This window comes from Vipera ursinii (genome assembly GCF_947247035.1).
Source record: "Vipera ursinii genome assembly, chromosome: 1".
Lineage (NCBI taxonomy): Eukaryota > Metazoa > Chordata > Lepidosauria > Squamata > Viperidae > Vipera > Vipera ursinii.
In genome coordinates this window covers 118,432,692-118,448,246 of record NC_139512.1, presented here as the reverse complement: position 1 = coordinate 118,448,246, position 15,555 = coordinate 118,432,692, and the positions used below count along the sequence as shown (strand labels likewise).

Sequence of the window (15,555 nt, the reverse complement as noted above, 5' to 3'; positions counted from 1 at the left end):
ACATTCGACATTATCTAGAATGTATAAAGGTATTTCAAATGAATGCTGAAAATGTAAAGAAGGGACTTTTTATCATTTATGGTGGACATGTGATAAGGCAAAGAAATATTCGAGTAGGAGAAACTTTGCTTTTGGACCTAATGGAAAGAGAACTGGGGAAAAAATTGGAACTCTGATTTTATGGTGACGGCAGCAAGATTGCTCTATGCTCAAAAGTGGAAGGATGCCTCAATTCCTACCATGGACGAATGATTACAAAAACTGATGGAATTAGTAGAGATGGCCAAACTGACTGTGCTGATAAAAGAACATAAGTACTTTTGTTTCTATTTGGAAACCGCTTCTGGACTTTATGCTTGAGGTGGGAAAAAATGATATCATGATTTTGGGTTTTAACGATTAGACTGATTTGCCAATACAGAAATGGCTAGTGCATATTACTATAGAAATGTAAAAAGTTGAGATTTGATTTCAATTTCTGATTTTTTTTTAAAATTCCATTTATATCCCGCCCTTCTCCGAAGACTCAGGGCGGCTTTCAAGCTTAGCAGTAGCCTTCATTCTATGTATATGCCTGCTTATTAGGGCTTTCGCCCCCCCCAGCGGCATTATTACAAAGTCAGCTTATTGCCCCCAACAATCTGGGTCCTCATTTTACCTACCTCGGAAGGATGGAAGGCTGAGTCAACCTTGAGCCTGGTGGGACGCGAACCTGCACTAATTGCAGGCAGCTGGTGTTACTTAAGGAGGCATTAGCCCAATGCTCCACCAAGTCTATTTTACTGCAACAGAGTTGGAAGTCAATGCCTTTTGTTTCTTCCCCTCCCTTTCTTCACACCTTTTTTTGTTTTCCCTTTTTCTACTGTTGTCCCCTACTATTTGCTTTTGTATTTTCACATTTTATATTATAAATGAATAAAATTAATAAAAAATACTAATAGCCAGAATTCTATTTATGTTTAAATATATATAGCCACTTATCTCAAATGTATGACTCTAGGAGGCTCAGAGCAATTTATAAGGAATATAAAAAACAAAGCCAATACAAAAACAAAGGTATAAAACCATATAAAAACCATATGATGATTTAATGGTGGCGCAAGGACAATGGAGAGGAACTGAAATGAAAGCATAAATAAGCAAATGAACAAAACCAGCCAATGTCAAACGCCTGCATATTGTGTCAAATACATTTGGTGCTTATTTCAGAACACAATGACACTTCTAGGCATGCTTTTTAGGGAGTACGGAATTTAATTTTCAGGATAAACCTACTTTCTAACTGCACTGTAAGAATGGGTCTTTTAAATACACCCTATTTACCACATATTTCCCAATCATGGGAAAAGGGGCTAATGGATAGGTGCAGCACAAAGGACTGATGGTCATATGACGAAAATTATATTCATTATGGGACGCGGTGGCTCAGTGGGTTGGGACGCTGAGGTTGTCGATCAGAAGGTCGGCAGTTTGGCGGGTCGAATCCTGAGTGCCGCGTAACAGAGTGAGCACCTGTTACTCGTCCCAGCTTCTGCCAACCTAGCAGTTCGAAAGCACATAAAAATGCAAGTAGAAAAATAGGGACCACTACGGTGGGAAGGTAACAGCGTTCCATGCGCCTTTGGCGTCTAGTCATGCCGGCCACATGACCATGGAGACGTCCTCGGACAAACGCTGGCTCTTCAGCTTTGAAACGGAGATGAGCACCGGCCCCTAGAGTCGGAAACGACTAGCACACATGTGCGGGGCAACCTTTACCTTTTATATTCATTAGCCATTCTAATTTTGCCAACAGGTTCATATTGATAGATGTATACTTATTGACATCATAAAAATGTTTAAGATATCTCACTATGGAAGTCCTTGTCTACATTGTATATACAGTACTGTACGCAAAAAAAGAGAGATGGGAACAGGGAAGGAAAATAAATTAGTAGAATAGTGAGTCTTACATTAGTTAAATAGATAACTGGACCAAACAGCAGTGTGAACCGTCAGACTGCTTGTTTTCCCACCTGTTTCTCTGAATTGTGTAAAATTAGAAATCAGGAACAATTTCCAACTGTATTTGTTCTTCATCCAAGGCCAAGCACATTAACTTGCACAGCAGAATGAAGACAGTAAAGGGCAGTGGAAGAGTCCAAGCAGCTGCTGTGTACAGATTATCTTTCTGCCTTCACAGCCTTTCTCATATCTGATCTGGACTCTGGCCCAAAAGTGGCCACAACTAATATTTTTACAAGGTGTGACTTCCCAGTCAATGTATCCCAGAACATACTGTACACAGGGTATGTTTCAGGTTTCAGTTTGGGAAGCATGCGTGACTTGGCTGCCCCCTGCTGGGTAGATTTAAATGTATTCCTCTTAAAAACAGAAAATAAATATCCCTTTTATGCCACAAATGAACAATGAGGCATGTGTTCCATTTTAACAGGGCATTACTCGTTGCATCTTCTCTTTAAGCTGTCAATATCTGCAATTTGCACTAGGAAAAAGGCACAGCAGAAATAATGGGAATGGAAATAATAGGAACAAAGTGATTTGTTAGTTGCATCATGACATGCAGCTCAGCAGCAGCACAATGTCACATGTGTGATGTCACCTGGTCCGCTGCAGATACCCATGCCTATCTCCAAACAACACCTGAACTTCACTGACCCTCTTTACTTGAAGATGTTCAACGTAGAATATTAATGCCTTACTGCCACTAATAATTTAAAAAGCTTGTGATTTGCAAAGTGTTTTAATACGTGTATGTATATGTTTACTTTCTAACTACCCTTTAACTTAGATTACATTCTCTGTCAATTTATACTGAAATGTGTAACTTGTGCAAGATCTCTCAATTAATCCATAACAAAGAAAAACATAACACCTGTATTACTTACCAGATCTGGATTCGGACCTTAATTCCATCTACTTCTATAGTCTTCATTTTAAAATCAACTCCTATGAACAATAAAATAAAATCACATGGAATGCAAATAGTAAGCCTAGCAATTATCCAATATATTTTGCTGTATGAAATTAAAAGCAGAGACATATGTCAGGTTTTTGTCAAGTCCTACAGTTCTGGCAAACTCAGGATCAAAAACTACCTCGATTTCCAACAAGATCTTCATTGCCAGTAGGGTAAAATAATAAGAGCTTGAAAGCTTGTCAAAGCAATTCCCCAAATCAACTTATACTTAGTGTAATCAAGACAGTTATTCAGTGAAATCCAATTGAGTCCAATTCTTTATTTGCTTACACCCTAAAAACAGGTAGTCCTCAACTTACGTTCATTTTAGTGACCACTTGAAGTTACAATGGCGCTGAAAAAAGTGACTTTTGACCGTTTTTCACATTTACAACTTGCAGCATCCCCATGGTCACATGTTCAGAATTCGGACACTTAGCAACTGGTTCGTATTTATGATGGTTGCAGTGTTCTGGGGTCATAATATCATCTTTTTTTGACCTTCTGACAAGCAAAGTCAATGGGGAAGCCAGATTCACTTAACAACCATATTACTAACTTAACCACTACAGTGCTTCACTTAACAACTGTGGCAAGAAAGGCTGTAAAGTGGGGCAAAACTCACTTAACAATTGCCTGACTTAGCAATGGAAATTCTGGGCTCAGTTGGGGTCATACGTCAAGGACTACCTGTAGAGAGAATCTTGCCAGACTTTAAAGCTAATAAATATACCCCCAGAGATTAGGGTGTGCTTATCCTGAACTCCCTCCCCAATCCAGTTGAGGATTGTGCTTCTATCAGGAATATATTGCCTCCTCCCTAAGAAACCACGGTGCCCCTGCCAACACTCCCCTCCCCTCCTCTCCTTCTCCAGGTGCACATTCCATTACATTTATGGGGACTTCTAGTGAACTGAAAATGACTTTGCTGAGCTGGTGACCATGGTGGAACAGAGCGCCAGCAAATGAATTGGCTTCTCAGAATTCCTCTCTGGACAAGATCCATATATATATATATGGATCTTTGGTCATTCGGGTTTTTCCCCGCGTAGAACTAAAGGTGTAGGAGCAACGTTTCGACAGAATCCCATCCGTCATCATCAGGCTGGTGGCTTCAGCTTCCTTCTTCTGGGAGAAGCATGTGGTAGTGGCTGTTTGTTCCTCTTTTTTAAACTGCCAGAGGGGGTGTGTTCTGTGGGTGGAGGTGTGCTCTGATTGGGTGGGGGATTAAGTGTGTTCTGATTGGGTGGGAGTGTGTTTTGAATGGTGGGTGTGTTCTGATTGGGTGGGGGTGTGTTTTGAGTGGATGGGCTGGTCTCAGCTGCCAGCCTTAGACCTGAGCTGGTGAGTTGTGCTGCTTTTGTTCGGCTTCGTGTTTGTGGTGGTGCCATGTTTTTATAGTGGGTGTCAGTTTGCTTATTGTGTGGTTTGGAGGGGTTTAAAGTGGCTGATGTTGCAGCTGTAGTTAGGTTTCTGTTTTGTGGTTGTGCCTCGTTATCATTGTGGGTTCGGATTTGCTTTTTGAATGGTTGTGTATATATATATATATGTGTGTGTGTGTGTGTGTGTGTGTAATCTACAAAAAAATTATGTTTGGATTGATGGAAACTCAGTCGATGTAGTGTAACTTCAAAATGGCAAGTTTCACTACACCGGCTGAGTTTCCATCATTCCAAACATAATTTTTTTTTGTAGACTTTAAAATGACAGATTACAAGAATGATATGGAAAAAGATATCCAAGAAAAAGACTTGGATAATTCACCATATTTTCTGTTCTGTAAGACATTCCAGTGCAATTAGTATTGTACTCTATATCTTTCTTTCCAGAAACTCCCATTGCTTGAGCAGTTGAGCCTACTTGTACACAAAACTAACCCCATGCTGTATTTACACTCAAACATACAATCTAAGAAGTGAACACTGTGATGATGCAATCTATCCTTTTTCTTTTAAAATTCTTCCTAGTTACAACACATTGACCAATCTATTCTTGGTCGTCTTATCTGTGAGCATTCCGTAGCATCTCAGCAACAGAGCCAATAATTCATCTCAGCCAACTAAAGATGAAATTCTCATAAGTAATATCTGATGTTAAAAGACTGACCCCTATGTTACATTTCAGGGCTTATTTGGCATTGATCCTATCAATCTCAGTCAAAGAACCTGGGTCCCACAAGTAACAGAAAGGCATAAAAATGTTAAGTGTCATAACATTCTCCTAAAGGGGCTAGTCACAAATAGAAACAAGTATTATGGAGAAAACAATAACGGATAGTGCAGAAATTCAATTGGTGCTCCCTCTCTGACTCTAAATTGTTAAACATATAAACCAGCAGGATACAAATCTCCCCTACTGAATTTTTACCTGGCAGGCAGATTTTAAAGTTACCCAGGAAAAGATAAATTCTAAATAAACCTTTATGGAGTGCTCAAAACTGCCCTACAGGTAGAGAAAGAACATCTGGGTTGTTATTTCAGGCATGTTGCCAGTCTCCTTTAAGCCTGTATCTTCCTTTGCTTGTAGTGCAAAATGTAGAAGTATAGGGATCCTGAACTTCATTTGTAACCCTCTAAATGGCCCTGCTAGCTATAGCATAAGAAATTGTACAGAAGTTAAATCCATAATGCAGCAAGACTGACATTCTGTAGAGAAGGACACAGGTTCATGAGTGCTTTGCCAGGTTTAATCATCCAATCAACATCCAGTCAAAGTGGTAAAATCACTGGAAGCCTTTGCAACATTAAGGTAGATGGACTGATAGCATCACTTGGGTGAAGTCACTTCTGGTATCTATTATTTATTTATTTAGCCACATAACTCTGAGTGGCTTATAATTCTAAAACTATAAAAGTGTTAAAACAATGAAAAACAACCAATCAATAAAAACATCCAAAGAATCTACCTACTATTTTAACTTGTGATAATGAGGCACTGAGCAAAAAGAAGCAATAGAATTCAGTTTACTATAAGATGACTAGTTTGGTTGATTAGGCTAAATAACAGCAACATTAGAAAAGAATATTTGAAGCTCAGGGTTGAACTGTGGTGCTCAGAGAGCGCCAAAGATCCCAATAACTACATTCTTCAGAAGAATTTTCTGAGTGAAGATTAAGTATATTGTCTTAGGACAGGGGTCTTCAAACTTGGCCTTTTTATGACTTGTGGACTTCAACTCCCAGAATTCCTCAGCCAGCATGCCTGGCTGAGGAATTCTGGGGGTTGAAGTCCACAAGTCATAAAAGGGGCAAGTTTGAAGACCTCTGTCTTAGGAGATCATACTGGTCTTTGATGGCGACCCACAAATTGCATTGGAATCACTAGGAACAGTGTACTCCAAAACTCTTATTTTGCAAACTTCCCATAGTTGCCCAAATGATATTCTCATTATCAAGGTACAAGTGAGGATTCTGGTCTTATATCACTGAGTGGGAGAACAAGACCATTTTGTAAATGGCTCATTGTGGAAGACATTGTATCGGCAAGAATGTAAAGTTTTTACTGCAAAATTGGCCAAAGTCATCTTTGATCAGTTTTATGTTCTAAATCTAACCAGTCCCTGGAGCAGAACAGGCTTTTCAAGACGGGCAACACGCTTGTAATTTTGCCCCTTGTGATCCTGCTAATCTTCCATCTCAGCAACTCAGGAAAATAGAAAAGTGGGGCCTGAAAGTCTAAGGTAAAGGTAAAGATTCCCCCGCACATGCGTGCTAGTCGTTTCCGACTCTAGGGGGCGGTGCTCATCTCCGTTTCAAAGCCGAAGAGCCAGCGCTTGTCCGAGGACGTCTCCGTGGTCATGTGGCCGGCATGACTAGACGCCAAAGGCGCACGGAACGCTGTTACCTTCCCACCGTAGTGGTCCCTGTTTTTCTACTTGCATTTTTACGTGCTTTCGAACTGCTAGGTGGGCAGAAGCTGGGACGAGTAACAGGCGCTCACTCTGTTATGTGGCACTCGGGATTTGATCCACCAAACTGCCAACCTTCTGATCGACAAGCTCAGTGTCCTAACCCACTGAGCCACCGCGTCCCTTTACCTGAAAGTCTAGCCAGGCAATAATTTCTGCTTTTTTAGTTGAAAAAACCCCCTGCACTATATATGGTTCTTTTCCCCCCCAATAGAGATACTCATTCCCAAGCTGGAGCCCTGCAAATGGACTGAGCTTCAACTCTTGTAATGCTGATCCAATTATACTGGACTATTCTAGCTTCATTATGGCAGGGGTCCCCAACCTCCAGGCTACGGCCCGTTTGGAACAGGGCCCTGGAAATGGCAGGTGAGTGCATGCATGCGTGCAGCTCCATTTGTGCAAGTGGCAGGCGTGTTTGCCTGCCAGTCATTCAAATGGACCTGTGTACAGGTGACCATCTCCTCTCTCCCCACCCCTACCGGTCCACAAAGCAGGAAAAGTTGCAGACCGCTGCACTATGGGAGTTATGGAGCACATTATCACCTCACCTAGAGGTCATCAGCATCAGGAAGGTATGACATGGAGAGACTTCTCAATGTAAGAAAAAATGTGGATCACATTATGAACAATCTGGCAAGAGTTTATTTTGCTGCAAGCCTACAAAAGCAGTATCAAAGCACATTTTTCCATCCTGGTTAAATAGCTTTTAAAAAAAGAAAGAATAATGAATGAGTCAAGGCTTCACACATATCAGAATGCTTTAGGGCAGTTTAAAGGCAATTATTATGGTATCATTTTTTTTTCAGACTACAGTCTATCATTAGGGGAAGTGGCACATTTATTACTGCTATAAAAATTTACAACAGCAGTTTAGAAAAATCCTTCGTGAATTTAGAATGACATCTACCATGGTAAAGAAGATTGTACAAAATATGATTACTTCTATGCAACACTAGGGGGAAAATATTTTACAGTACAATTAAGTAAGAAATTGCCGTAATTGTTTATAAGCAAGATAAGAGAACAGGTAACTAAGCCACCATTGCAAAATGGGAAGGGAAGGGAAGGGAAGGGAAGGGAAGGGAAGGGAAGGGAAGGGAAGGGAAGGGAAGGGAAGGGAAAGTGGAAGGAAGAACTGGCCTGTGCGATGGGGTCAGAAAACTGAAAATACAAGTGAAGAGAGGAAGAGTTCCAGCACTGCCATAACATCATCTAGTGTGAGATCTTTAAACTGTAGACACCATTATGGAGTTGCTTCACGGAAAGTCAGTAGTAAGAGATTGGGCTTGATGAAAGGCTCAAAGGCTTCTATGTCAATCTGCTGTGAGCGGATTGGTGAGTGCAGGCCAGCAAAGAAAGGAAATAGAGGAGGTTCTCAAATGTAAACCTAGAAGAGCAGAGGGACACTCAGGAGGCCACTGGTATCTGAGGCATGCTGATCTGTTTCTGTGCCATAAGACAAGAGGAAGAGACTAAAGGATATTTCTTAAGTGAAAAACACATGGCAGGGAAGTTGGACACCTTCCCCCACCCCAATACACAATGGGGTGAACGGAAAAGAGATTCTCCCCACACCAGGAGCCCTAGGTGGACTGGAAATACAGAATGTAATTTCTAGGGCTCCATCACCTACCAACCAGATTCATATTCTGTCTTGAAGATTTGTGCAATTGAGAGTGTGTATGTACCTGGACTGGGATATTAGCCATCAATCAACCCTTCAAAGAACTAATTTTCCTTTTTCTCAATTTAGCCAGCTTAGACAAATCTCCAACCTATCTTTTTTTTTGGGGGGGGGGAATTGGAGAACCTGGTACCGCTTCAGTTTTAGAGGGTTTTGGAGGAAATGGATTTCTGGATTATTCTCTATTGAATTTTAAGCCCAAGTCTAGGATGGAAACAGCACCGGTCATCCTGAAAGATCCTGAAAGATGGGATGGAGGGCCTCTACCTCTCTGCAATACCTGTTATCATAAATTTTAGTATCATCCTGGAGCTTCTGTGAGGATTGGAGGAATTGTTCATTGGTGCCATCAGTCTTTCTTCAGTGAGTGGTTTCAGTGTGTAGAGACGAAGAATGATGATCTATTCCATGTTTGTATAAAGTTACTGAGAAAGCCCTGTGCCTCCTTACTCTTGACCTATCTGGATCTCTAGGCACTAGGTCAGGATTTCCACAGCAATCTTGGCTATGATGATGTATTAGCGTTATTCAGTATCATCAGGATTAGTATCCTGATGATACTGAATAACGCTAATACATCATCATAGCCAAGATTGCTGTGGAAATCCTGACCTAGTGCCTAGAGATCCAGACAGGTCAAAACAAGCTCATTTTAAATTCCTCTGTTGTTCAAATTGTCCTTTGATGGTGTCAGATCTCACTTTTGAGGGTTTATATTTGTCTTAAGGAACTGATCTGCAATATGGGTTTCTCTTGGCCTTATATTCTAGAATTGATTCATTTAACGGTTTGTCTGATGTGAGCCACTATTTCTTGAGAGTAGGAATACAATGACCTCTGCCTGCCCTCAGACCCGCCAGGAGGGTAATTTTCTCCCATCTATTTCTGCAGTGGGCTACAAGTAGCATTTTCTGGTTTTTGTCAATACACAAACAGTGCTGCCTGGTTTACCTACTGCTCATTTAATTCTTCACAAATGCCTTCACACCGACTGGCTTGTTTGCAGGAATATCCCTTCCCTCCAATCACTGCTCTCCGAGTACCATTTTTAAAAACAAATTATCTTTAGGAATAATGAAAGCCTGGGTTTTAAAAAAATAAATTCACTGATGGAATAGTGAAAGAACAGACCTGTCCATTGTTCTTTACAAATTAACTGATGAAACTATGAAGAAATGCCCTGGGTGGGAGAGATAAAGCAAAAGGGAATCTAAGTAATTGGAGGACCTGCTGTGTCTGCTTCAGGCAGAACTTCTGTCTGCCATAATCACAGCTGAAAGTGAAAGAAACAGCTGAAATCAAGAAAGGGATTTTTAAAAATCAAATTCATTCCAAGTCGGTTTATGCATAGGAGACAAACAGTTAAAGCTGCAGAGCAGAAACCCAGGTAAATATCACAGAGCTACTAAAACAGTGAGTTTTTCAATTTACATCTTAAATGTTTAAATTTGGATGAAACCCCTCTAAGTTCAGATGAGTAGGATGACTGCTGAAATCGAAATGAAAATAAATTAATATTGTTTAAAGATGCAACAGGCATAACCCCCTACACCATCCAGATAAATAATGCTCACTAATGTAATAATAGATGTGCCTACTTCAATCACCAACATAAACTAGTAATTTAATTACCTTCAGTATTGATTTAAAATGGGATGCGGTGGCTCAGTGGGTTAGGACGCTGAGCTTGTCGATCAGATGGTCGGCAGTTTGGCGGGTCGAATCCCAAGTGCCGCGTAACAGAGTGAGAGCCTGTTACTCGTCCCAGCTTCTGCCAACCTAGCAGTTCGAAAGCACGTAAAAAGGCAAGTAGAAAAATAGGGACCACTACGGTGGGAAGGTAACAGCGTTCTGTGTGCCTTTGGCGTCTAGTCATGCCGGCCACATGACCACAGAGACGTCCTCGGACAAGCGCTGGCTCTTCAGCTTTGAAACGGAGATGAGCACCGGCCCCTAGAGTTGGAAACGACTAGCACGCACGTGCAGGGGAACCTTTACCTTTTTATTGATTTAAAATACTTCTTTCTTTTTGCATCACTCAGAAGATCAAAGAAATCTGTCTTCTTGCTGCCTTCTCTAAAAATCCAAACTTCCAACTGATAGAAGATTTTTAGGACCCTATTTTATACAGCTCCAAATTTTAAAACTATAAGAACTAATAAACACATTTCTCTGGTAGAAGTGGGAAACTTGAAGCCCGAGGATCAAATGTAACCTTTAGCCAATTTTCATGAAGATCTCAAACTATTTTGCAAATTCCTCTCACTTTGATGAATCCTGAACTGGTTCAGTGACAGCAAAATGACTCTCAAAGGGCAAAAATTATTTCACTGTATGGTAACTATTCTGGGGGTGTTCTGTTCCAGCCTACTACCGGCCCTGCAGAAAAGGCAGGGACAACCCCTTTACAAAAGGCAAAAGGCTGGAAGTAAGCCCGCCAAATTTATTTACACAAAACAGATCCAAAACAAAATACGAACCACTAAAACAGGAGCTATTCAAACCAGCCCTCCCACACATTCCTCTTTTAAACAGTTCAAGGTGTGGCTTCTCTCTGCCTCCTTCCGAGGTGCCCCATTGCCTTCCTCTGTTTACTCCTGCTTGACTGCCTCCTGTGTCAGGCGTCCTTGAACAGGGCCAGCTGTGGGTCATCTTCATCCACGCTGTCAGGGTCACACAGCTGGGTCTGTGTAGTAACCAGATGGGAGGGGCCTGGCTGAGAGCTCTGTGAAGCCTAGGAACTGTCCTCTGCAGGCTCTCCAAACCCCTCCTCTTCCTCCTCTGAATCGTCCGACCCATCTGCCAAACCCACAGGCTGACCCTGAATCACAACAGGGGGACACATACTACAAACATGCAGGGTGTGCAAAAATTCTGGAACCTCCACAGTATCTCATGTTGTGAGATGTGAAAACATAGTAGTAAACTGTAGAAGTCTTGTATTTCATGTATACATTACACACTTCACAAATTGAGTGGTTGATGGTGTATGCAATTTGTCCTGGCGCAAATGAAACTGGATAAAGGATTGCATTATAAATTAGTGCCATTCCAATTTGTTTTGCTCCCACGAAAGTAGCTATCCTTTACTCACAGACTCTTAGAAGGGGCTTTGGAGGTCTTCTAGTCCAACATCCATCAGGAAATATATCTAACAAACTGTGTCTAATCTTTGCCTGAAAAATCTCCAGTGATGGAGCTCCCCAACCCTAGAAGACAGTGATCTTGTGGTCAGGAAGCATCTCATTAGAGTTTGGATCTCTTTTGAAAGCTCTCATTCATTGGTCCTTGTCTTTTCTTCAGGCATAAAAAAGAACAAATCTACAGGATTTTCCCTGTGACAGTTCTTCAGGTATGGGAAGACTGCTAACATTTTCTTTCTTTTCTTTACATCAGTCTAGGCTTCATCATTCTTCATGGGGTCTATCATCAAAACTCCTCCTCATCTTTGTCACTTTTCTTTGCACTCCTGCTAGTTCTGCCATAGATTTTGTATTAAGGCTACCAAAACTGGACATAGTATTCCAGATAAGATGTGATCAGGACAATACAGTGGAATTATCATTTTCCATAAATTATTATACCAGTATTTCTGTGATGCAATACTGGGTCTTTGAAAGTTGCAGGATATTGCTAGCCGATGCTTCATCTGTAGGTCTACCAGAATGCCCAGATATTTCTCAAAAGTACTTCTGACAAGCCAAGTACTACTTATCTTACACCATGCATTTGGCTTTCTTACCCAAGTGCAGAATTTTACTCTGGGCATATTATACCTTCTAAATCTGTTGCTTTGAAGTACAGATTTTAGTTTTCTATGCTTCAAATATATTGTAAAGGAATAGAAAGAAAGGAGAATTTCATCTCATCCTATAGTATGGTTACATTTCTTACAATAATTGATAATTGGAATGTATACATTCTTATTATCCAGAAAGTTAAATACAGAAGTATTCCCCTATTTAACTTAAGGCTTTATCAAGGAAACAGTAACCAATATGCCATCACTTTCAGGACATTCCTTAGTGACTTTAATACCTCCACAAATCTCTGTCTTTTTAGTTATAATAAAAACATATTCAGTGGACATATCATGTTGAGACATGGCTTGCTTATCCATTAGCTTAGTGGTTCTCAACCTTCACCATGGACCCTTTAAATATCTTTTGTGGCCACTGATCATGACCACAGATCCCGAAAACTTAACTCAAGATTTAAATCATAACATTTCTTAAAGCCTTTGCAGACCACCTGTGACAACATTGTGGCCTCCCAGGGAGTCCGCGGACCACAGGTTGGGAACCACTGCATTAGCCGATTCTTGCCATACACTTTAAATAGAACTGAAAAGGGAATCTGTCTTTTAAAAATTGAGTTCCCACCATATCTCTTTTAACAATGTAAGGAAGAGTTTGGATTTTAAAGTAGCAAGTTGACTTTTCTTGATACAAGAAAAGAGTAAAAAAAAAGGCTGCTGTATTTTGTTGGAGGTATGTATTTAAGCTGAATGGCTATATATATTTCTAAATACATGCATACATTTATACACACTACAGTCTTTAACTTCTCTGTCCCTTACCAGGCTAAAAAAATGACAGATTGTATTGCTGAGCCTGTTGGCAATAGAAAACTTTGACTGTATTCTGCTATAGCCTGAACATGCTAGATATAAGATTCAGGTTCCTTTCAAATGTTTAATCATAGAAGCTCTCACAATTCCTGCTAACTATGCAGCCAGGAAACACATGGCTTTTGAGGTTATTGGTTGCCTACATCCAGCACTTATGAACAAATAAAAGATCTATCCAAAGGAAGATCTATCCAACTGTTAATCACTGTTAAGCTCCATTAGAAGTTTCACAAACCAGAACTATCTAGATCAGGGGTTCCCACCCCACAGGCAGCAGCCCGGTACCCAGCCACAGCCTTTTCGGAACTGGACTGTGCAAGTGGTGAATGCGCGTGTGCAAACTTTCATTTGCACAAGTGGTAGGTGCATGTCCTTGCCGCTTGCGCAAATGTAGCTGTGCATGCACACTCATGCCACTTGCACAGAACCATTCCCTCTCCCCCCCCCCCCGTCCACCAAACTGGGAAGATTTGGGAATGCTGATCTAAATGAATGATCCAGTGACTGAAGTTTTTACCTAGAACAGTATAATCACTGTTAATCTTTAGATGTGATTGCCAGTTGACTCTTCTATTACTTCATACTTTTGCCACTGTGTTATCATGTTGAGCAGAGATGAAGCACAGGGGTCTCATGTACCAAACCAGCTTCTACTCACAGACTTCCAATGACTGCCAATCAACCAAAATCATTATTCCTCACAATTTCCAGTGATTTCTACTGATACGTCTGTGAGCGCTTTCAACAACCCCCATGACAGGCCAACCAACAGCACTCAGACCTCTGACAGCAGCTATCTGTCCCTTTCCCCGGAACTCTCCTGCTTCAGAGAGTAAAAAAAAAAAGGCTATCGGAAAGACAGAAAATGCCATCACTTGTAGCATTCCCCCAGATCCATTTTCCTTCCTCTTTGGTTCATATATGTCACCCCCACCAAAACAACCCTGGGGAAATGCAGATCAGGGACTGCCTCCCCCCCCCAGCTAAAGGTTTGATTCAGCCTTTTCAGAAGAACCACCCCAAAACATTGAAAGGGGGGGGACTTCCCCCCCTTTTAACACAACCATCCCAGTTGAAAGTCGATAAGCAAATAGCTATTTTCTGTTGCTTGCTTTCTCTCTCTACCACCGCCGCCGCCTTCCACATCTGACTCATGGATGTATGCCTTCCTCATGCTTTTTTTACAAGACTGACGTCGCGTTTCTTTTCACCTTAGAGGTGAGCTGGCATTACTGCATCCAAGAGCAGCAGTACCAGCAGCCGCCCGCCCGTAACTCAAGATCCTGGACGCCCGATTGACTAAAAAAAACTGACTCCCTGCAATTGAAAGCAGCCCTATAGCAGGCCCGGCACGGAGACAGGCAGCATCGAACAGGTAATCGGAACCTCGGGGCACTTGGGAAAAGGATTGGGGGAACGGGGGTTTTCTTCACGCCTCCTCCTATAAAAGTGGCGGGCGGCTCCACCTCGGGAGCCGGATTCCCAGGTTTGAAGTCTTCCCCCTTCCCGGTTGCAGACGAGTAGAAGCGGCGGTGCGGATAGACTCGCGGGTTAACCCTCGAGAAAGGCGCAGTGGCTTGACGTTTGATGCCCCCCCACCCGCCCCTCCCTCATGAGATCCCTAGAAGAGCAGCCGTCAAGCCCAGGGGTAGGCAACCTTGGCTCTTTTATGACTCGTGGACTTCAACTCCCAGAATTCCTGAGCCAGCTACGCTGGCTCAGGAATTCTGGGAGTTGAAGTCCACGAGTCATAAAAGAGCCAAGGTTGCCTTACCCCTGGTCAAGCCTCCCAACCATCGCCTGTCCCTAGGAAAGGCACATTGCACGGCGAATAAGCGGCCCAGGCTCCCTCCCGCTCAGCCCTCCGGATGTCTTTTGTCTGCTGTCCCAGCTGGACGGAGAAGCTACCGAGTCCCGTCCAGCCGGGATGCCTCCTCCTTTCCTTCCATCAACCCCTCCCTTCAGCCCCCCTCGCCCAGTACCGATGGTAGAGATGTGCGAAGGGTGGAACTCGTTGTCAGTGAAGCGGCACAACAAGCAGGTCTTGCCCACGCCGGAGTCGCCGATGAGCAGCAGGCGAAAGAGCACGTCGTATTGCTTGGCCATGGCGGGGGGGCGGGCGGGGGGGGGCCCGGTCGGGCTTCAGCCCCGCGTTGCGCCGGCTGCCATCCCAGCCGAACGCCTTCCGTTCCCGGCGTCTCTCGGTCTTGGGGCGGCAGTAGCCCCGGCGGCGAGCGGGCGGGCAGGCGGGAAAGCTGGCGCTGCAGGAAGGGGGAGGGGGAGAGGAGAGGAGAGCACACGAGCAACAGCGCCTCTTCGATCCCTTCGATCCACTCTAGGAGGCAATCCAAAGAAGAGGGGGAAATGGGAGG

The 15,555-nt window shown here is 42.6% G+C and overlaps 1 protein-coding gene across 2 annotated transcripts in view; it reads right to left on the bottom strand.

Annotated features, from left to right (window-relative positions):
- The window catches only part of RAB15 (RAB15, member RAS oncogene family), a gene marked incomplete at its 5' end in the record, with an annotated part of 33,788 nt that extends 18,499 nt beyond the window's left edge, over positions 1-15,289 (bottom strand). For both annotated transcript variants that reach the window (XM_083366705.1, XM_083366704.1), the window contains 2 exons: positions 2,889-2,949; positions 15,166-15,289. In XM_083366705.1, coding sequence (XP_083222831.1) covers positions 2,889-2,949; positions 15,166-15,289 — 185 coding nt within the window. The remainder of the gene's footprint in view (positions 1-2,888; positions 2,950-15,165) is intronic.
- Between the last annotated feature and the right edge of the window lie 266 nt (positions 15,290-15,555).